Raw genomic sequence first — 24,838 nt, forward strand, 5'->3', positions numbered from 1 at the left:
TGCTTTACTGCAATTCCATCACTTTTATTGAACAAGGAACATGCGTGTTAGTGCACATACAGACGCTGCACTGACTACTGACTTTCAATGTGAAATTCAAAAACAGTGGGAGCCTTGCTCATGTACTTGTGTTTGAATGTTATAGCTCTCAGTCAACTGGAATGCTTCAAAGCATTTATTTTGAATCACTTGGTAACATAATGAAGCCCCATTTTGAACAGCTCGTGATGTCTTCCATTTCATATAGACTCTGGAACAATATTCAACACAGGTTTCAAGATACTCCTGAGCAGTGCTCCAAGTTAGCATCACTAATTTCACAAACAGATAAAAGGTTTTGACACAGTTCCCAGCCACATGTTGTATGTGCTGTTTAATTCCAGTTTTAGTTCCCCATTCTGTTGTATATTTTGTGGAATGTTTGCCCACATAATGATGTCTTCCTTTTGATATGGACTCCAGAACAATGTTCAAAAGAGATTTCAAATACTCCAGAGAAGTGTTTGGCGTACTGGCAAAGGTTTTGGCAGTATTCTCAGCAAACATTCTATTCATTGTTTAATTCCAATTTAGTTACCCATTTGTATTGTGTTTTTTGTCTTGAATTGACCAACATAGTAGGCACTGTCTTTATTTCTGCATTTTTTTTTTTTTTTTTTTTTTGCTGTGTAGTATTCAGGATATGAATCTTCAGTGTTCAGGATGCAGATAAACTATAAACGAGTTTTAACAATTGGTGTTTATAATTTAAATTGACCATAGATGTGAGTGAGAGTGTGTTTGTCTGTGTGTCTGTGTTACATGTGGCCCTGAGAACAGAAGAGTAAACTGCTTCTTGTCACTGAACAGATGTAAACATCTAAGTGGACCAAAAAGTGTGCATGTTTACCACATTAAATGCAATTAAACCTTTTAAAACTCCTACACATTTGTAAAGCAATTAGCCTAGCTAGCATTGCCTTAGCCTAGCCTTCTTCCTCATTGTGGTCCTGGCTGTGTCACAAAGTGCAAAAAACAAATTTCCAATTTGTATGGAGGTTATTCCTTACTTTTATTCAAGAGTGTATGAATTTCATTCCCTGTCCCTGTCAAAAGTGTAGTCTTTCAGTTTGAGAGCATGATCCATTAATTTTGCTCATTCTCTAAACCCAGCATTTCTTCCTCATTCAGATCTGCTTCTGCTTCTTCTTCTTCTTCTTCTTGAATAATGGCATTTGGCATCCAGCTTAAAGGTACATGACTGATATCATACCTCTGGAGTTTGAATTTGACAGATCAGTATACAGAGCAACTTTCAGTTGTCACGTGTAGACGAGCCCATCTTGTGGTCATAGATGATGATGCAGTATATTGTTGACATATGTCATAGTACCAGCCAAACAAGTCCAAAAAGTACAACTTATGGTCTAGAAAAAACAGTAATATACACCAAAGAAGAAATACATGTTGGTTACTTATGCAGGTAGTTGTATAAAGGCACATAGAAGCTTGTAACAGTTTTGTCAATGAAACAGAATGAAAGTGGTTGTGTTGGAGATATGTGAATTCTAGTAATTGCTTTTCAAATGGTCTAAACAGCATTGTCCACAGAACACCAAATAAAAATCTAAATAGCTTACACTTAAAAATTCTGAATGAGTAAGTTCTTAAATCCTTATATACCATCTGATGTTTATATACCCAATGAAATTTTCAATGTTCATTGAGGTCAGCATACGTGTAGCACATTTTGTACTGTAACCGAAAATCTGGGGTATCATATATGGCTTCAAGTTCATTTACGAGGTTAAAAAATGTTATAAAAACAGCTTGTATTAACCTCCAGCAGAGCAGTGACAATCTTTCTACAGGGGATGCTTTACTGCTGCTACAGATTGGGATATTAAACTGAGCTGACAGGACTGATTTCCTTTGCTCTTCCCCCCCATATCATTTGACACTTGGTAACTGTCGGGTGCAAATCCGTATACAGTAGTGTTCAGAATAATAGTAGAACACCCCCTTTTCTACCTTTTTTTACTAATAGCCCAATTTCATAGCCTTAAGAGTGTGCATATCATGAATGCTTTGTCTTGTTGGATTTGTGAGAATCTACTGAATCTACTGATACCTTGTTTCCCATGTAACAATAAGAAATATACTCAAAATCTGGATTAATCTTTTTAGTCACATAGCACTACTATTATTCTGAACACTACTGTAAATGCAAAGTATAGATAATTTTTATTGCAACACTAATGCCGTCATATGAACTTGAGATTTGATGTCAAAAGTAAAATTACCCTGCTTCCTCCCACCCCGAAAAATCCCTTACCCCCTGAATTTCTGGTAGAATAACAAATACTACATTTGGTGCTTGTAGCTTGGAGTTTGGTGTCACAGTTCTTCTCTGCAAATATCTGGCAGTTGGAAGCTGGCAGACGTGGCGATATCTGGACCGTTTTCCCAGCACAGACTGCAGAGTCTATTTCACAACAATTAAAAATGTGTCGGTGGCAGCCGAGCCAAAATAGCGTTCAGGATGACGATAAAACTGACAGTAAATAAATAGACAGATTGTTTTCACACATTCTCTCTGCCTCTCCTCTCCAGGAGCTGCAGTTTGAACGTCTGACCAGAGAGCTGGAAGCCGAACGACAGATTGTTGCCAGTCAGCTAGAGAGATGCAAGCTTGGCTCTGAGACTGGAAGCATGACGAGCATCAGGTGTGTGCACGTGTGCATGTGTGTGTGTGTCTCACACTTGTAACTTTAGTACACTTAACGTGTGTGTGTGTGTGTATGGCAGCTGTGGCGCTTTACAGCTGCTTACCTTAAAGTTCCATTCATTGTGTCCAGAATTCTTCTGTAATGAAATGTACCAAAAACACTGCTGTGTTGGTTTGCTTCCAGACTTAAATTTTGATTAATATTTCACTGGATTTCATCAAAGATGCATCACAAACACCTGCAGGAGCACAGTGGCGTTCCCTCTTCTTCTTTTATCACAGCTTATCTCTGATTTCAAAACAGCAGTAAAAAAAAAAAAAATTTGCGCATAATCCAGTCAAGTAATATCATGACTGAATCCAAATGTAAGTCCTTCAGCGTGTACGCACCTGTCAGTCCCATGTCCAATCTGATATTTATGTAATTAAGGTGCACATCACACTGTTTTCACATTAGCATTAATTAAAATATTTTACATAATTGAAATATGTTCCACAGCAGTAGAACTTTGAAAATACAGTATGTACTGAATTTTAAGGTGTAGAAACATGATCATCTACAAATAATATTCTCTTATCTCTCTGTGTGTTTTTAATTATGAAATAGTTTTCCAAAAAACACCCTGAATGCACATTTGTCATTGAAATGCTCCGCCCACTTCTCCAGGTTTTGTTTGCCCAGGTTTCTCTGCATCAGATTGAGTCACCAATTAACTGGGTGCTTATCTCTGGTTCCTGCAGCAGGAAGCGGGTGAAGCGGGTCCATGACTCCCCCTAGTCAGTCGCAGGTTAATCCCCAGTTAACCACAGCACCATTTATTGCTGTGACAACTGGGAAAATGCAGATAAGCATCTTATTCAAACATACAGGAAAGTAGCTTGAAGTCGACATACCTGGAGGGCAACCCTGGTTGTTAATTTGCTAGATCAACTCCTGTGTCACAGAACCGTATGCTCCACACCTCCAGCAGAGGGCTTTGAGCAAACTGTGGACATATGGCATAGTGTCATGATAATGAAGTATCTTGTTTTTGAGTGGAGTAGAGCTTTAAGAGTTTATCTACTACATTCACAATCGCACTCAGTAGCACATGCAGGGATATTGTTTTTAGTCCTGTGTGACCGTCCGTGTATGCCCAAAAGGAACTTGAAGAGTTTTGATCTGATTTGGACCATATGTAGTGGAATTAAGGGCCCCTTCACACATAACGTGACATTGGGAGAAATCGGAAGAAAATCTGTGAATGAAAAACGAAATGGGGAACCGCAAAACATTCCACCTACATCACACCACTGCTGAAGGGGTGGGGGGAACCATACACCAAAAAAAAACAAAAAAACACAGCAGTTTATTTAATCCCTCTTACCGAGCGGACAGTACAAGTATGAACCATCTGTTCCTCTGTAGATGACCCATGGTCACAGTCGTACAGTCATGAAATAACATGAATGAAGCAATGTGCTCTTATCATGTCCACATCTGCTGGCCCAGCTGGCCCCGCGAGCCTGTCCAGCAAGCGGTGCGCGTACCCAGTGAGTGGCGCACCGCAGGAGAGACACCATGTCATGTGGACCAGAGCTCAGCTGAGTGTTCACAGCTGAGTGTTCATATGATCAGACGGTCATTTTCACATGTAGGCCCCTTGCTGTGCTTTGTGTGCTCAGACGTGGCTGACCACGCCCCATGCGATCTTGTGTGTCCATAAATATCAGCATGTCATGCAAGTGTGCTCCCCCGTATGCCACATGTTTTAAGGGGGGAGCCGACACACTGGCATGCCACGTGTTGGGGGGGAGCGAGGGGGCCGTGACACACACGCACGCCACATGTGTTGGGGGGAGCGGGGGTGCTCCTTGACACTTTTCTAAGTGTCCAGCGAGCAGTGTTGGATATTTGTTTGTGACACCTGGAATTTAGCTGACACCTGCCGAGAGGGGGATTGAATGAGCACACGCAGGGCACCCGGAAACCCACCCGGAAGCGAACATTTGCGACCATCAAACAAACATTCATAGAATGTTCATTTACTGTTCAGCAAGTTGCGAACGTTCATATAATGTTTGTGATTTGTCTAATGTTTGCATGGAAGCAAACATTAGACAAACATGTAAGCAAACATTTGCAAAAATCAATCAAATGTTTATAGAATGTATGCTTAATGTTCAGTGTGTTTGCGAACATTCACATAATGTTCATGTTGTATGTGTAAAGCTTGCCTCAAAATAAAAGTGTATATACAGTAGTGTTCAGAATAATAGTAGTGCTATGTGACTAAAAAATTAATCCAGGTTTTGAGTATATTTTTTATTGTTACACTGGAAACAAGGTACCAGTAGATTCAGTAGATTCTCACAAATCCAACAAGACCAAGCATTCATGATATGCACACTCTTAAGGCTATGAAATTGGGCTATTAGTAAAAAAAAAAAAAGTAGAAAAGGGGGTGTTCACAATAATAGCAGCATCTGCTGTTGATGCTACAAACTCAAAACTATTATGTTCAAACTGCTTTTTTAGCAATCCTGTCAATCACTAAACTAGTATCTAGTTGTATAACCACAGTTTTTCATGATTTCTTCACATCTGCGAGGCATTAATTTTCCCGAAACTTCCTTTACCTGAATGATGGTAAAACTGAGATCATGGTGTTTGAGCGCACTGGCATACCAAATGTGGTAACACCAAATTTTGGTGCTTTGGCTAACTATGTAAAACCAGCTGTCAAGAATTTGGGAGTGATATTTGACAGCTGTTTGAGGTTCGATCAACAGATAAATTCTGTTGTCAAAACTAGTTTTTTCCAACTTCGCCTCTTGGATAAAATAAAGCACTTTCTCAGTAGACATGATCTTGAGACGGCCATTCATGCTTTCATCAGCTCCAGACTTGATTATTGTAATGCACTTTATGCGGGCATTAATCAGTCGTCTCTTGCGCGTCTCCAGTTGGTGCAGAATGCTGCTGCTCGTCTTTTGACAAACACTTATAGACGTGAGCATATTGCGCCCATCCTATACTCACTCCACTGGCTTCCAGTTCATTTTAGAATTGATTTTAAAATTTTAATGTTTGTTTTTAAAGCTATTTATGGCCTTGCACCTCCCTACTTGTCTGAAATTTTAACTTTGCGCACCTACAGTAGGACGTTAAGGGCGTCTGGCCAGCTTTACTTAGATGTTCCAAGGTCAAGATATAAACGCTGGGGTGATCATGCTTTCGCGGTAGCTGGCCCCAGACTGTGGAATGAGCTACCTCTTGAGTTACGTACTATTCCTGACCTAGCACTTTTTAAATCTAAGTTAAAGACTTATTTATTTAAACTGGCTTTTAACACTTAGTGGGGAGGTGACATGTTCTGTTATTTTTATGTTCTTTTTTTATGTGTTGTTTTAAATTTTATTTTATATGTGTTTTATTTTGTAAATTTGTGTTTTTAATGTTAAGCACTTTGGACACCAGTCGGTGCTGTAAAGCGCTTTATAAATAAATGTTGATTGATTGATTGATTGATTGATTAATTTTGTTGGTTTGGAACCAAGATTTTGCTCACTTTCTAGTGTGCTTGGGGTCATTGTCTTGTTGAAACACCCATTTCAAGGGCATGTCTTCTTCAGCATAAGGCAACATGACCTCTTCAAGTATTCTGACATATCCAAACTGATCCATGATACCTGGTATGCGATATATAGGCCCAACACCATAGTAGGAGAAACATGCCCATATCATGATGCTTGCACGACCATGCTTCACTGTCTTCCCTGTGAACTCTGGCTTGAATTCAGAGTTTTGGGGTCGTCTCACAAACTGTCTGCGGCGCTTGGACCCAAAAAGAACAATTTTACTCTCATCAGTCCACAAAATATTCCTCCATTTCTGTTTACGCTAGTTGATGTGTTCTTTGGCAAATTGTAACCTCTTCTGCACGTCTTTTATTTAACAGAGGGACTTTGTGGGGGATTCTTGCAAATAAATTAGCTTCACACAGGCATCTTCAAACTGTCACAGCACTTACAGGTAACTCCAGACTGTCTTTGATCATCCTGGAGCTGATCAATGGGTGAGCCTTTGCCATTCTGGTTATTCTTCTGTCCATTTTGATGGTTGTTTTCCATTTTCTTCCACGTGTCTCTGTTTTTTTTTTTGTCCATTTTAAAGCATTGGAGATCATTGTAGATGAACAGCCTATAATTTTTGCACCTGCGTATAAGTTTTCCCCTCTCCAATCAACTTTTTAATCAAACTACGCTGTTCTTCTGAACAATGTCTTGACGTCCCATTTTCCTCAGGCTTTCAAAGAGAAAAGCATGTTCAACAGGGGCTGGCTTCATCCTTACATAGGGGACACCTGATTCACACCTGTTTGTTCCACAAAACTGATGAACTCACTGACTGAATGCCACACTACTGTTATCGTGAACACCCCTTTTCTACTTTTTGTAGCTAATAGCCCAATTTCATAGCCTTAAGAGTGTGCATATCATGAATGCTTGGTCTTGTTGGATTTGTGAGAATCTATTGAATCTACTGGTACCTTGTTTCACATGTAACAATAAGAAATATAGTCAAAACCTGGATTAATCTTTTTAGTCACATAGCACTACTATTATTCTGAACACTGCTGTATATTCTAAAATTTTGTAAAATTTCATATTACAGGAAAACATTAAATATCATTTACTGCCTACAGAAAGTTAATGTTGGACTCCATTTAAATTATGCCTGCAAACATAGGTAGAATGAACAATAGGAAATAATTTAAAGACTCTGGTTACCACTGTAACCAATAATTTGTCGATTTATGATTTATTCAGGCCTACTGAATATACAATTTCAAGATTACTGTGATAAACTGACAGAGCTAACTCCGAAACATGTCTTGGGGCAACTTGCATAAGCATGCACTCTGTTAATTGGAATATTAATTTTTGCAAAATAATTTTTGTCACTACAGACTGTGATTGTCAGCTACCAAAAATATGTTTTTTATGGAAACAGATTGCAATGGCAGCTTCTTATCCAGAAGTCCCACAGACCTGAGTTACATACATTTTGCCAAATTTTATAAAAGCATAATATCTTTAGCATTTTTGTAAATAAGGAAAAATATGTTGTAGCGACAGCTGTTCGAGACGTTTGAAGTGACTCCAATTTTTCACAAGTGGCGTTTGATTCCTTCTTCTTGCACCATTTTGCCTCAATCGTGTTATGTGTGAAGCGGCCCTAACAAGGGTCAACCAAGGAGAAAGCAATTTTTTTTTTTTTCTTTTCTTTTTTTTTTTTTTTTTTTTTTTTTTTGAAAATTTAGGGAAACAGTCCGTTGTGACCCAGTGTTGCAAAATAGGGGATATTTCAAATGACTTTTTTTGGGAATTGGTTAAACATATAGCTATTGTTAGTATTAAAACACTAATATGAAGCAACATATCAGTTTTCTATTGGTTGCACAACCTTTGACCTTGGATGACCTTGAAAGGCCAAACAAATTTAGAATGGGTGTTTTGAAGAATGGGTTAAAGATACACCCGGGGTTACTTTGAAACACAAATATGAAGTCATATATAAACTCAAGTCATAACTGTTTAACTGTTGAGGCTGTATGGAAAAAATATATTTTGGTGTCACTGAATTGTAAAGAATTAATTTGCATGAATCCATCGCATTCATGAAAGGCATGGGTGTTGCACTCTGAGTGCCCCTTCTAGTTTCAACAGTGTTTGATGTAATTTATGTGAGAGAGAGGGTTAGGAGTGACAGTGTGTAAGTGGATTGCATCTCAGTGAGGCTGTTCTGTGAGAAGGTTGTATGTTTTCTCTCTGTGGGTTCTCTCCCAGGTCACCCAGCTTCTTTCACAGTCCAAAAACATGAAGTTTGAGACAGCTGATAACAACACTAACCAGGGTTGGGACATTTTAGGTACATTGTGGTTACAACCTGGCAAAACTCTTTCTGGTAAAAACAAATATATCTAAAATAGGAAAACATATTTTTAAAATCTGTTTAAAAGTAAAATAATCATATAAGAACACTTAAATATCATAACAAAATTCTGTGACAAACATGGTAATGTACAACACCACAGTTAGACCAATACGTTTGGGTTATATGGGAACTATGTTCTTTCCAGGATGTGTCAAAATCAAAATGTGACAAAATGTAATTGTGGAAACGTTTAGGAAATAAACTAGTCCATAATCTACTCCATAATATTGTAAATCCGTTTCTCACACCTACTTCGAAAGAGGTGAATGAAATTGTGGTCAGTTTGTCAGTCCAAAGTTAGTTCTGGAAAAGTAAAATCAATGTTCCAGGGCAGCAAACATCACTGTGTGTGCATGGTGTGTTCAATGAAACATGCAGTTTATCAAGAAAAAAAAAAAAAGAAAGAAATCAAGCTTCCCGGAACTTCCCGGCTCATTAGTTAAAGAGGAATGGGTAAGCCACTTTGTAATGGGGGATTAGAACTTGAAAGAAGTCAGATGTCAGATTTGCTGTTTGGCTCTGGATTTGAAGTCATCATGTGATCCTACTGATCAAGACTCTGCATATATGAAGACTTTGTACAAACAGTATCGGATGTCAAAAGAGCTAAATCTCTTATAATGTGATCATTAAGTACCTCTACGAGGAGAAGCATTAATTATTGTAACTTGGTAGCCATGGTAACTTACCAAAATGTTTTAAGACTGTTTCAGCAGTTTTGTAAGGCATGTTGATTTATTTAAAAATGTGAAAATGGCCAAGACTATCTGGCTTGTATCTTTATTCATCATGTTTTACTATTTCTTGTTTGCATGAAAAAGTTAATTCACACCTTCAGTTTTTGCCCCTACCCAATCGGTGTGGATTTATTGTTAGTGTCTCGTACATCTCATCATAACATCAAATGTAAATGATGGCTTCCTTAATTAGTAAGGGCTGTGCATCTGCACAGTTTTCTCACTGTGGATGTAAAGCTGTCAGACAGAGCTGGATGCATAAGTCAGAGTGCGACATTTCAGTCAGTGTTGAATTCCACGCCTACACACAAACAGTAGAGGCAGGACCTCCCAACAATAAATTAAAGGTTTGTTTTGATAGGTTAGCTGTGGGAGGATCCACTGGCATTGAACATCACTAAATCCACCCCACTAAAGGAACTGCTTTCTGTCCTGGATGGCAACCACCCAGGGAAACAATCATCCCTACCTCTCAAAAATAGCTGTCTATCTGCCAGAGCTAGGGGAGTTCTCTTGGTAGCTAACATTACTTCACAATGCAAGTGATGCACCTGCTACCTTTGATAGATGTGTTAATTATTGCAGAATTCTTTCCATAATTAGGGTTGGATCTGTGGTGCTGCATCTCTAACTTTCTTAATTTTCATACTTTCACCTTACTGCTTTAGGCTGACACTTTGAACTGAATAACATTATTAAGCAAACTAGGACCAGTGAAAATATGAAGAGTAGATGGACCAATCACAAGTTTCAGTTCCACTGACTATAAGCACTACAGCAGGGACATGCTATAAGGGTTCAGGGCTTTGATCCAACTGATCACCTCAGCAGGTGATTTCACTGATGAGCTCCACTTTGTGTTGAGTGAAGGAGCTCATCAGTGAAATTGCCTGCTGAGGTCTTCAGTCTTTTATTCCCTTTCTTGAAAATGCCAATGGACTAAGTATATTGCGTGAAGATGGACAGGTCACCACTAAGAGATCATGTTGAAGAATGCCATTTGCAGGAAAAAAGACATCTCTGTTAAAATGACCACAAGTATACCCCACTGCTATTTATGTTCGTATTTTTCAATGTTCAGTTTTTTTTTTTTTTTTTTTTGTTAAAACTAAACAGCCACAATTATAACATCCAACCAATACTGTATTACAAAGCAAATTCCAATACACACCACCCTAGTTTTGCAAAGTTCCATAAATCCATTTCGCCATCCAGAGTATTATCAGTTAATGACCCATGCGACCTCAGTGAATTTGACAACCTTATCAGAATAAAGTGTGGACTTTTTGTAAACATTACAGTTCATTGTGTTTAATTCATGGTGGTCACCCAGCTCACTAGAATCACCAAAGGATCACCAAATGTGTCAATGCAGATGAACTTTAAGATCTATCATTCCAAATATTTTAAATGTATTATTCACATCTGTGGGGATTTGAGCAGACGTGTGTTTTTGAGAAAAAAAAAAAGTTTGTATATTCCCAAAAAGTCCAATAAAACCAATAAAACTTGATTTATGAAACACAAGTATACTGTTAACTACCTTTCATTGCAAAGATTTATTTCACCTCTAATCAACAACAACAAAATCAAAAATATAATGCAATGTTAAAATACCCTCAACCAGAGGTGGGACGAAGTTACCATCAAGTCACTCTCAAATCATGGATCAGCAAGTCCCAAGTCAAGTCTCAAGTCATAATGACCAGCATTTGTTTGCAACCTGACTTGAGACTTGACTTGGGACTTGCAGATTGATGACTTGAGAATGACTTGACAGTGACTTCGTCCTGCCTCTGCCCTTGGCTATATGACCATTGTGTTCTTTAGAATTTGCAGTTGCTTAATTAATTAAAGATTCTATTGTCTTATGTATAATTTGTAGATGTTCAATAAAGCCCCTCTGTCAATCAATCAATCAAAAACAATATTTATATTTTAAGAGCGGAAGTTGTGCAAATCAAGAAATATTTGTAGATCACCCTCTGTGCATTTTCAAGTATTAACGAGACAAATTTAACTCCATAGGAATTTAGCTTTGAGTTAGCGTACACGCTAAGGTCTGCAAAATGTCTTGTAAATGACTCCAGAGGTGTTATCGGGTTACAAAAACAGCATTTTCAGTTTTAGAAGTGTTTACTTCTTGCTAGCTTGTACACAATGTATGGCAAAGAGGATATATTTATATACAAACAAAACAGAGTTTTTCAGCTAGCAAGACCAGCCTGTAATGTCACCATGCTAACGTCCACAAAATGTCTTGTAAATAAGTTCAGAGGTGTTGTTAGGTTCCAGAAACAACGTTTTCAGTTTTAGAAGTGTTTATTTCTCACTAGCTTTTACATAATATATGACAAAGAGGACATATTTACATGCAAACAAAACGGTGCAGCTCTACTCTGATTGGCAGTCATGCCCACCACTCAAAAACAGAACTTAACAGATTGAAACAGAATGTGAGTTTTTAACCTCTTAAAATACCTTTTAAAATAGGTCAAGGTTAGCTATGTTTGAGTTTGTCCAAGATCTGTGTCCTAAGAATGTTCCCAGTAAATTTGAAGACTCTGGCAGTAATAGAACTGGACTTATGTTGAGCGCAGACGGACGCAAAGCCTTTGCAATACCCAGTGGCCATATTTGATGGCCTCGGGTAATCACAGTTTTAGAAAAATAGAAAATTTGGATTTATCTGGTTATGGAAACAAACTCTTCATTTGTCAAAGACTGTGTGTATGCCCAACAACAAAACCAAGCTTTCCTCAGACAAACAGGCCAATGTGAACGTTGAAGACTGTGATGTGATTATTGTTGCAGTGTTTTGTTTGTCCAGAGTACGTAAGATACACAAAGATAAGTACCTCTGCTGACACTTACTTTTTTCTTGTGCATAAAAAGTAGGAGTGAAAAAAGTACATACTGTGGCAGTAGAGGAAAATCATATTATTTGGTTGAATTTTTATGCCACCTCTGCAAGTATTCCACTCCAAGTTGATCAAAGCTGCTGCTTTCTGTTGTTTAAGACGGTTGATTTAAGTTTGCAAAAAACAATTCCACCACGTTGGAGGCATTTTATGCTATTTATTGTTCATTAGAAACAGGAAAAGCTGCTCATGAAGAATCAAACAATTTGCAGCTGTCACTGCAGTCTGCTGTGTTGTTCTCGGTTTTTTGTGTGATAAGGGCACATAAACTGTGCACAATGGGACCAGGCTGTCATATTATCTTCCGCTGATTAAGTTTAGACCTCGTTTCTTCTCTGAGAGGAATTCTACACATTCTGCCGCAGTCTGAGCGCTTGTGACACAATGGTGGTAACACACTCAGTGTGCCTCTCAGGACAATGTAACACGATTAAAGCCTCTGTCTCCGTTTCTCTGCCTCGCACGAATACCCCACAATCCATCGTCTTTTCTTCCCTTTGATTCCATGAGTGGGGATTCCATTTGTCTCAAACTAATTAGTCATATGCCAGAATTTCAAGTCTCATTTCAATTTAAGGGGGTGGCCAAAAAAGAAGGAAGATGGCTTAAAAAAAGGATTCATTCAAAAGTTTAATTAACTAGTGCACACATTGAGCTTCTTGCTGCTGTCACAGGACTGTACGCCGCGTCCATTTAAAGCTGCAGTAACATTGGGCTTGGCAGTGATTTAGAATCCAGAAAAACACATCTCCTACTTATACATCCATAATGCTTCTCTCACATGGGTGACAAAAATGATGTTAGAGTTATTTATACATAATGCACGTGATCGCAGTGTTATTGTAATACTAGTGCAATCCCGTGTATAAATCCACTGTATCTGAAATTCCCCACAATAAAAATACTTAAAACATACTTTTTAGTAAATTTATAAAATTGGTGGCCATGTGGTTAATGCGATTGGTTTCAGTTCAGAAGGTTCCGGGTTCAAATCCCACCCCTGCCACATTTCTCCATGTAATGTGGAGTTGCGTCAGGAAGGGCATCCGGTGTAAAACTTGTGCCAATTCAACATGCAGATCCACCTTGGATTTGCTGTGGTGACCCCGAGTGCAAACAAGGGAGCAGCCAAAGGGACTTACTATAAAATTAAATTAATGAAGTACATAAAATCTGCAAAATAACAACAGTTAACTATTGTAGTAGGTTTCTTTATTTATAGTATTTAAGAAATATGAGTTGATCACAGCCAATAATAAAAAAATAATAATAATAACAAATGATTATTAACCAACTGTGAGGTCCGTGAGAAAAACACAGAGATCTGATATCCCCCTACAGACTGAGCAAGTGAGGTTAATAATTTGTTTATTATATCGCTATTATAGATATAAACACGCAAACCTACAGTATCACCTGAATATGAGCAAGTTCTTCACCTCCATGAAGAACTTGCTAACAGATGGTCCGGTTGTTAGCTGGTAAGCTTTCAATCTGTGTGTTTTTTCAGATACTGTTTAGCTATTTGTGGAGTACGTTCATGTCTGACTTGCTTTTTCTAATCACGTTTTTAGCTTCTGGTTTGTAAAGAAAATACCTGTTTCGGACTGATTGTCATGGAAACCAATCTGATTTGGGAAAATATCTGTCCGGTAATTAGTAATTATAATACTATTAATAATAATAATAATTATTATTATTATTATTATTATAGTGGGTATAATCTGTGGAATTGTTAGTCTTTCCTTTGAGCAAGTATTGGGAAAATACTAAGAAACATGTTCCAAGGTCCTTCTTAATTATAAATATTTAATCCAGTTCTAGTTCATAATTGGTAAATGCTGTAATTGTGTTGTAGTACTGTTTCCTTATTTTAGCAAAGTCACAGTCTTTATACAATATGTTGCGTAATGCCTTGGCACTACCATGGCATTAGGTGCGATGTCAAGGCGCTCATGTTGCACCTAACCACTGTTGTCACATAACACAATGCTAATAGGCATTATTATCACTTTACCTGGGTGTTGCTGGGCCGGTATCGTAGATTTACATTGACGCTACCTGGCTATACCCGCCCGCTGTGTGTAAACAAATTACGTCATCGCGCACGCAGCTCAATAACTGTCCGCAGAGGAAAAAACATAAACTGTCCACAGAGGAAAACATAAAAAGGCGAGAAGTGTGTGTTGGTCCCAATATGGGTATTTCGGATGATTTTCTCATGGATAGTACGACAATGAACAGCAGCCAGAGCAGCCAGCTTGATGAGGACGCAGTGCTGAATTTGGAGAGCAGCGCGCACCAGCCAACACAACAAAAGTTAAAGTGAGCCAACTTTTTATCAATCAATCAATCAATTTTTTTTATATAGCGCCAAATCACAACAAACAGTTGCCCCAAGGCGCTTTATATTGTAAGGCAAGGCCATACAATAATTATGTAAACCCCAATGGTCAAAACGACCCCCTGTGAGCAAGCACTTGGCTACAGTGGGAAGGAAAAACTCCCTTTTAACAGGAAGAAACCTCCAGCAGAACCAGGCTCAGGGAGGGGCAGTCTTCTGCTGGGACTGGTTGGGGCTGAGGGAGAGAACCAGGAAAAAGACATGCTGTGGAGGGGAGCAGAGATCGATCACTAATGATTAAATGCAGAGTGGTGCATACAGAGCAAAAAGAGAAAGAAACAGTGCAATGTATGTGTTACGTGTTGTGTATCTCAGTAAAGTGATAATAATGCAAATAATATGCTGTTGTCGTGCGGTACGCATTTTCTGAGTCCCTCCGTCCATGCCGTCACCCGCAATGACAGATATTAGCCCTCATCTAACTCAGATGAATATCAGTCATTTTGGGCGACTGGGCGTGAACGTCAGGCCTCTTGAAAATGCATACCGCCCTCCAAAAGCATGTTATTGTATTATTACATAATGCTAACTGGCTAATGTTAACATGAACTCACTAACGTTGCATAACGTGATGATAATGTGATGGCATCACGTAATACACAGTGCTAACAGGCTAACATTAGCATGTGCTGAATAAATCAGAATCATATTTATTGCCAAGTAAGTTCTCACATACAAGGAATTTGATCTGGTGTCACTGGTGCATAAACAGTAATAAAAGAAAATACTTCTGTAAGAAGTAATAGGTGCATAAACAACAACAAAAAGAAAAGGGAAAAAGGAAGAAATACCTTCAATCTGAGCAAAACAATTTATAATGTGCTTAAAACATACATAGGAGGTTGGAGCCAATATGATTTAGTAACAGAGGAATGGTTGTTTGTTAGTCAAGGATAAAGTGGCTTCATTTTTCAGACAGAACTTATCCAATATCGAAGCCATATAGAACACATATTGTGGGCTCACTGAATCGCAAAGAATTCGTTTGAGTGGGTGTTGGACTCCGTCGGTGCCCCTTCTTGTTTTTAGGTGGTTCTTTTTAGTTGTTTTTGGGATAGTTGATCTTGATGCAGTTTTATCATTTACACCAGAAATATGTAAACCTTGTAGCTGCTCACAGATGAACAAAGTTGTATTTTTCTTACTTGCAAACTGTTCCACAGACACCCTCATTGTCTCTCTTTCAGTTATTCCCAATGGAGCGGTTCCAGTTTCTTCACCGAAACGATAACATTGTGTCACAGGCCGAGCAACAGCAGATATAATATTACCAGTGGCATTATCTCTGAGAACCAGACAATAGATGTGTCCGGTTTTCAGACACCTTGGGTGACGCCTGTTCTAGATATAAAGTAGCATAGGAAAGAAATACGTTTCACTGTGTCCATGTTGCCTTTCATGAGAACCAAGCACCAGCTGAAAATCTTCATTCTGTTGTCTTATAAATCTCTGAGTCATGCGCCCATGTTTAAAATGCCCTCAGGCCTTTCACTTTCTTTTGTCCTTCATACTCAGATTTGACAGCTCTATTAAGAGTCCAATAAATATAAAAAAATGACTGAAATAATACAAATTTGTCTGCAGATACTCAAGGTGAATTATGAACGAGTTTAGAGCCTCTTGGATTAGAGAATCTGCTCCTGTTGTGTTGTGGAGGATAAAGACTTTTAGAGGTGTTAATGAGTTCCTCAGCTCTTCCTTTGTTTTCCGTATTAATCAGTCACCACAGGTCACCGCGTCTGCCACGACATATGCTGCTGCTGCCTTATCATTTCAGAAAGCACATATCCACCATGTGTCAGTATGTGGTGCTCCAACAAAGACACTGTTCTGCTCTGTGGAGGAGAGTCTGACATATGCTGCTCCATCGGTTAAAGGGCTGTTTGGCATGAATGGCAAGGTTGTCAGGGTTTCTTCGGGTGGACTACAGTGTGGAATCACACCAGCAGTTGTATAGTTGTTAGAGACGATAATACCCACCTAATGATTCTCCTATTTTATTCCGATCTTCTTCTGCCTCTTCTTTTGGCTGCACACGTTAGTGGTCACCAGAGCAGATCATCTGTCTCTTTCTCACTGTCCTCTGCATCTTCTTCTGTCACACCAGCCAGCTGCATGTCCTCCCTCATCACATCCATAAACCTCGTCATCTTCTCCTGCGTGGTGGCTCTATCCTCAGCATCCTTCTTGCTATATATCCTGGGTCTCTCCTCTGACTCTGAGTTCACCTTCAAACCACCCTACCAGTGCTGGTGTGATCATTTGTAATTCTTTCCATCCACAGAAATCCCAAGGAAAATTCTAGTCTGTCACACTTTTACTGTATGGGGAGGTGATGGTTGGGATTGTAACCAGAAGATCTTTGATTCAAATCCCCGTCAGACCAGAAAATCACGAAGGGGCCCTTAGGTTCTTATTCCCAGTGTTGCTCCTGGTGTGCAGTTGAATGCCTTGCATGATAACATCCTGACATTGGTCTGTGAATAGGTGAATATGAGGCATCACTGTAAAGCGCTACATAAATGCAGTCCATTTACTTCAGATCAACCTAATTTTTGTTTCAGTGTGCTGTCACATGTACCCTCTTTAGACTATTTCAGTCAGACCGCTGTACATTTACAGTGCTGTGAAAAAGTGTTTGCCCCCTTGACCCTTTACATGTTAGATTTTTATTAGGACATCAAAAAACAAAACAAAAATTCTGGCCTTGTATATTAGAATTTCCAAAATCATGCTCTTTAACCTCACAGTGAAAGTAAATCTCTACAGTTTGATATAAATTAATTAAAAATCTAAAAGCCAAAATGATGGTGTGAAAATGGTGGTGTGAATAAGTAAATGCCCCCTTTAGTATAGCACATGTAAACCATCACTTTTATATACAGTTTTCTTCGGACAAGTCGGGATGGATACGTGAACATTCCCAAGACACTGACTATGTCTTGGACAATGAATTATGAAGAAATACAAACATTTTGGCACTTTATGGTAAATCTGTGTGGAGTAGATAGTTCTCAAAAACTGAGTATGCCGCGTTCACACTGGGCACGATCAGACGCTCCAAATTTGCGGGGGTCGTGTGGCGACAGACGCGCCTCCTTCGCCCGGTGTGTCGCTCTGCTTTTGCTGCGAAAATTCGCCCCAGTCCGTCATCAAATAGGAGGAGCTTCCATTCCGCTCGCCGGCTCCGGTTGTCAGTCAAGTTAACATGACGGACCTTGATCACATGGAGCAAGTTGTTGTGGAAAGCTGACAAACGTCATGAGACGTTCCCAATACAGGGAGTATCATTATTTGCTGCAGGAGCTGCGTCTGGATGACGGCTGCTTTCAGCGGTCCTTCTGCCTCTGCGGGACCCAGTTTGAGGACCTCCTGTCCCGTTCACGTGCGCACATGTAAACAATAAAAAACAAAACAAAACAAAGAAACTCTGCTGCCTGCTGTGGGGCTGCTCCTCGCTCTTTCCCAAAAACCTCTGTCATAATTGTGTTTAGAAACCAGTCACCATTTGCTTGACATCTGTGTAGTTAATAAATAAAATAATCTCCATGGACGATTCGCTCTTGCGCACACGTAACATATAAAGAAAAAGAAACTCCGCTCCCAGCTGCTGCAGGGCTGCTGCTTCCTCCAAAAACTCTGTCATAATTGTGTTTAGAAACCAGTCACCATTTGCTTTATTATACATCTGTGTAGTTAATAAGTAAAATAGTCTCCATGGACGATTCGCTCGCGCGCACACGTAACATATAAAGAAAAAGAAACTCCGTTCCCAGCTGCTGCAGGGCTGCTGCTCCCTCCAAAAACTCTGTCATAATTGTGTTTAGAAACCAGTCACCATTTGCTTTATTATACATCTGTGTAGTTAATAAGTAAAATAATCTCCATGGACGATTCGCTCGCGCGCGCACGTAAAGTAAAAGGAGAAAAAAACCTCTGCTCCCGCTCCTGCGGGGCTGCTGCTCACTCCAAAAACTCTGTCATATTTGTGAAATAAAGGACAAAAGACATAAGTCCTGCTCACAGGCTGCTACCAGATACAGGACATGTTCATATCTTCAGTCAAACTCCAGACATCTCCACGTCACTACATATTCAGTCCCTGATTGGTCATCGTGGCACGACGAGATGAAAAAGTTCAGATTTTTCAACTTGGGGAGGAGAGCAATGCGACGCAATATCGCGCCACAAACGTGCCAATTGCTCAAAATCGCTTCACTCGCGTCCATCGTGTCGCGATGCGTGACTTGGCACCAAAACGCGTCCTTACATAGGGATTACATGGCAACCTGTCACTGCAGTCACTCTCGTCGCGCCTGGTGTGAACGCAGCATTGGTGAAGAGTGAGGAAAGCAACCAAGACACCAGGACAACCTTGAAGAAGTTATAGATTTCTATGGCTGTGACTGAAGAAATTGTGCAAAGTGCAGGTTTTGAGTGTTGCATCAACAGTTAGACAGTTTCATGATGAAGTGGTATAGAGAAGGTTTCTATAAAAAAAAGAAAGAAAAAAAAACTTGAAAGTTCAGCTACAATTTGCCAGAAGGCACATTGGAGATTCAAGCATTGATTTGATGTTTTGTTGAAAGAAAATTATTCTCTGTGCAACTCCACTATGAAAGCAGGAGTGGTGATACAAAATGCAAAACTTGCACTATGCACAGTCTCTTCAATGACAGCCACAGAAATGTATAACTTCTTCAGGGTTGTCCTGGTGTCTTGGTGGCTTTCCTCACTCTTCACCTTCTTATACAGTCACTCATTTTCTGAGAACTATCTACTCCACACAGAGTTACCAAAGAGTGCTATACTGTTTGTATTTCTTCATAATTCTTGTAAATAATGTCCAAGACATAGTCAGTGTCTTGGGAATGTTCACGTATCCATCCCCTGACTTGTCCGAAGAAAACTGTATATAAAAGTGATGGTTTACATGTGCTATACTAAAGGGGGCACTTACTTATTCACACCACCATTTTGGCTTTTAGATTTTGAATATATTTATATCAAACTGTAGAGATTTACTTTCACTGTGAGGTTAAAGAGCATGATTTTGGAAATTCTAATATACAATTTTTGTTTTGTTTTTGATGTCGTAATAAAAATCTAACGTGTAAAGGGTCAAGGGGGCAAACACTTTTTCACAGCACTGTATTATGAGAGTTGTGTTCATGTGGAGAGGTGAGCACATGCATTCACACTCTGCTGTGGAGCAAAAATGTTGCTTATGTTGTGGAAAAAATGAATTTACTCCATTTTGGAATAAGGCTGTAAGATAACGAAAATGTGGGAAAAGCATGGTGAATACTTTCTGTATGCACTCTATGTCCACCTTGTTATGTGACTGTGTGCACATGAGCTCAAGCACTTGAAGTGTAGTACTTGAACCCATCATGCCTCCTACGTTAAGCAGTGAAGGTCCTGCTGATTAGCATTTGGTTTGCTTTTTTCCTGACCGAAACAGCCAAAACCACTGAGATGAAGCATTTTTGGATTCTCAAAAAACTGCCAAAAGACAAAGCAAAAACAAAACATGCTATATGGACATGGGGCCTTAAAATTTACATGCCATGACTGATTTTTAGCACGTGACACATCACCAACACCCATTTTTAAAGTGAAGTGGTGCGCAAACCTGCTACATTTTGGATTGAACCTCAAGCAGGGTGGTCGTAATACTGCCTTAAATAAGTGTTTGTTTGATAAGATAAGATAAGCTCAAATTTATATATCCCAAAGGAAATTATTCACAGAATCTCAGCATTACCCAAGGATTCTCCAAAGAGACCAATTACCAAAGGCATTTTGTCATCATCTGATGTTACCAGTTACAATCCAAGTCTGACAAACATATTGTAAGACAGGAACCACCGGGACCCAAAAGACATGGGGGCCTCATGTATACAAAGACTTGCCTTGATTTCCTACTGAAACATGGTGTACGCCAAAACCAGAATCTGGCATACACACAAAAAAGTCAGATGTATCAAAATGATCCAAGCACATTCCTTTTATACATCCCAATCAACATGCAGAAGTACCAAATTCCTCCCTGTCCATGGCCCATTTGCAAATTTATTTAAATAGGCCCTGTGATCTGGGGTTCCCCTCTCTGTCTGATTATTCCACATGAACAAAGAAAAGAAATGATACTGAGTGTGAGCTACAGATGAATGGAAATGAAGTAGAAACATGCAGGGATATTTTATTTGGTACCCTGTCAAATGGGATACATATGAAATGGAAAAGAATTGTGTTGGAGCATGTGTGTGAGACCATAAATGTTGTGGGCCCAGAGTAGTGCGCGCACACTGAAATTAAAAACAAAAAGAGGTGCGCCGCAGCTGATAGTATGTGTCAAGCACAACTTTTATTGACAAATACTGAACACAGGAAGACAATCAGGAGCTTGTTAAGAAGCTTAGCAGCTCCAGTTTCACCATCAAGAAACAAACAAACAAAAAACATATTTGAATGTGCACATGCCCAAATGTGCCGATGTTGGTTTTCATTCAGAACCATTACACAAATAAACTATTTACTCACTAAGCAATTCAATTCAGTTTCAGCTTAATTCATTTATATAGCGCCAAATCACAACAAAGTTCCCTCAAGTCACTTCACACAAGTAAGTACCAACCCCCAGACCAAGCACGCAGGTGACAGGTAAGGAAAAACTCCTTGTGATGATTTGAGGAAGAAACCTCAAGCAGACCTGACTCAAAGGGTTCAACCCACTGCTTGGATCATGCTACGAACACAATTCACACGAATATACAGGGAAATATTGACAGTACACAGGATGGGCGGGTTGCAGAAATTGAATTTTAAGCAGCCACCAGTTGTGTACTGTGCCAGCCTCTTGCCTGCTCCAAACCCAACCCAATGCATTTGCGCATCACATATGATTTGAACATTGACGGAATGAAAATGTTTCCTATTAACAAAACAAATTCATCATGTGATGGTGCCTTTAGAGCAATATGTGTGCAGTTCATATCACCGATTACATGCGGGAAACCGGCTCTCCCTGCAAATTGCACTTTAATATTGGAATGTGATGTACCTGGATGACATTCGGAGGATTCCGTCCCACACAACTGACCTGGCTCGGCTCAAGGGTGACTGGCACACTCCTGACCAATCGGACAGCTCCCGCTGGAATGCCCCTGTTTCCAGGATGCCCAGAGTGGTCAGCACCTATGTGGGCACAGACAAATCCGGTTCCTCGCCATTGCGCTCTAGGGCCGCCGCAGTTCTGAGCACAACTCCAGTAACTCTGGCCTTATTAAACGAAATTGGCTTATGAGTGAGTGTTAGTCATTTGCAAGTAAATCCTTGCCTTCCCTGAATCCTTGCTCACGTCTAACAACACTAATGCAGCCATTGTTAATACCATCCATATAATTGCAAGCATGTGGGTGTGTTAATTGTTCATAAGTGTGTCTCTGATATGCACATCACTCTGATGATGTCTTGTTCTGACATTATTAACAGTTTCCCAGCATCACCTCTAAGTGTCGCCAGAGGAACAAGCTGTAGAAACGTACGTACAGAAGCCATGAACTTGGCGTGGGGCACCGCACATTTCCACGGTCATTTCACTTTTGATACATCTGAATGTTAGCGTGGAGAAGGATGTACACAACATTTTTGTGCGTATGCAACCTTTGTACATGAGGCCCCTGGATCTCCTACAAATATATTGGCATTGTCAAACACCTGTGTCCAGCGATCTCATGGCTCCATAAACTCTTCTCTGGCTTCTCTCAATCTCAAAGGCAGAGGACCCAGACACATAAACATCACTGCTAAGGGCCTGGTCCCACTGGGGAGAGGATTAATTGCACATGAATTGAGTATACAAATTACGGGCAATTGATGTCGCCCGCAACAAAAATGGCCAAAAATGACAAATGTCCCAGTATGAATTAGAGATATATTAATAATATATAGCGAATATACGAGGTCTGTGAATAAAGTATAGGTCTTTTTTATTTTTTTCAAAAACTATATGGATTTCATTCATATGTTTTTACGTCAGACATGCTTGAACCCTCGTGCGCATGCGTGAGTTTTTCCACGCCTGTCGGTGATGTCATTTGCCTGTGAGCACTCCTTGTGGGAGGAGTTGTCCAGCCCCTCGTCGGAATTCCTTTGTTTGAGACGTTGCTGAGAGACTGGCGCTTTGTTTGATCAAAATTTTTTCTAAACCTGTGAGGCACATCGAAGTGGACACGGTTCGAAAAATTAAGCTGGTTTTCCGTGAAAATTTTAACGGCTGATGAGAGATTTTGAGGTGATACTGTCGCTTTAAGGACTTCCCACGGAGCGAGACGTCGCGCAGCGGTCCCAGGCGCCGTCGTCAGCCTGTTTCAAGCTGAAAACCTCCACATTTCAGGCTCTATTGATCCAGGACGTCGTGAGAGAACAGAGAAGTTTCAGAAGAAGTCAGTTTCAGCATTTTATCCGGATATTCCACTGTTAAAGAAGATTTTTTTAATGAAAGACGTGCGGGCGGATTGCAGCGTTGGCTCGCAGCCGCCGCGACGCTCCGCCACAGAAAAAACACCTCCGTTGGAAGCTTTAAGGACAAGTTGGAACATGTCCAGCTGTTAAACAATTTCTCATATACTCACTCCACTGAAAGCCATCAAAAGCCGCCTGGATTTTACAAATGGTTATCAACACGGAGGTGTTTTTCCTTTGCCGCCGCACCGCGCCGGCTGCGTCCCGACGCGTGGACCCGTCCGCATGTCTTTCATTAATAAAATCTCCTTTAACAGTGGAATATCTGGATAAAATGCTGAAACTGACTTCTTCTGAAACTTCTCTGTTCTCTCACAACATCCTGGATCAATAGAGCCTGAAATGTGGAGGTTTTCAGCTTGAAACATGCTGACGACGGCGCCTGGGACCGCTGCGCGACGTCTCACTCCATGGGAAGTCCTTAAAGCGACAGTATCACCTCAAAATCTCTCATCAGCCGTTAAAATTTTCACCGAAAACCAGCTTAATTTTTCGAACCGTGTCCACTTCGATGTGCTTCACAGGTTTAGAAAAAATTTTGATCAAACAAAGCGCCAGTCTCTCAGCAACTTCTCAGACAAAGGAATTCCGATGAGGGGCTGGACGACTCCTCCCACAAGGAGTGCTCACAGACGAATGACGTCACCAACAGGTGTGGAAAAACTCATGCATGCGCACGAGAGTTCAAGTTTTTGAAAAAAATAAAAAGGACCTATACTTTATTGACAGCCCTTGTATGATGAACTATCATGGTTGTATAACGCATGTAGTGAAGAAACGGATCCGATGCATTGCGATTATCACGGCAGTATTATGGGTGTATTATGAATGCATCGTGCACGTGTTGCGCGTGCATGGCATCTGCATTGTGGTCATAAAAGATGCGCACTCGGGCCGTCGGCATCACTATTCACACCAACAGTACAGCCTCTGGAGCATTTGCTGGACTTGGACAAGTTGATTGGAGTAAACAAGCAGTGAACAGGGTGAGTGGTGATGTCAGCGGATCACATCAGAGCACAGCTCCTCTGAACGATTATAACAAGAAGTTAAATCTGTTATAAACATAGGAATAAATACTGTAACAGCTGCAGACAAGAAGGAAAAAACACGCAACTGTTTTATCAAGCCTTGACAATGTAAACAAGTCAAATAATTACCTTTTTAGATGGCTCAAAATGCTTTCTGCAGCTGGGCTGTTCACGCGCGCATGCATGTGAACGGCCCAGCTGCAGCTTCCTCTGTGATTCAGGAGGTGATTAGAGCCGTTTTCAACAGCCAATTTGCAGAATAAAAGGATTAATCCACCACAAAATAATTATTTTATATACGCAGCATCCAGCGCAGAGCGCGTGGCAGCCGGTAGAACAAAGAACGGCGTCCAGCTGTGAACACAGCGCCTCTGATTTGCATCTGCCTCAAATCAGATGCAAAGCAGACGTAATAAAAACGCTTTATTCGTGGCCAATCTGTATGCAGTCGCTACAACTTATTTTAGTTTGTAATGTGGACATGATGGGCATGCAAAATATCCGTTTTACACACTGTCCCAGTCCACTG

At 40.1% G+C, this 24,838-nt stretch overlaps 1 protein-coding gene across 9 annotated transcripts in view; it reads left to right on the forward strand.

Moving 5' to 3' along the window:
* ctnnd2b (catenin (cadherin-associated protein), delta 2b) overlaps positions 1–24,838 on the forward strand; it is a 638,149-nt gene that overhangs the window by 182,156 nt on the left and 431,155 nt on the right. For all 9 annotated transcript variants that reach the window (XM_034183535.1, XM_034183537.1, XM_034183540.1 and 6 more), the window contains one exon: positions 2,593–2,705. In XM_034183535.1, coding sequence (XP_034039426.1) covers positions 2,593–2,705 — 113 coding nt within the window. The remainder of the gene's footprint in view (positions 1–2,592; positions 2,706–24,838) is intronic.

Source organism: Thalassophryne amazonica, chromosome 12 (assembly GCF_902500255.1).
Source record: "Thalassophryne amazonica chromosome 12, fThaAma1.1, whole genome shotgun sequence".
NCBI lineage: Eukaryota > Metazoa > Chordata > Actinopteri > Batrachoidiformes > Batrachoididae > Thalassophryne > Thalassophryne amazonica.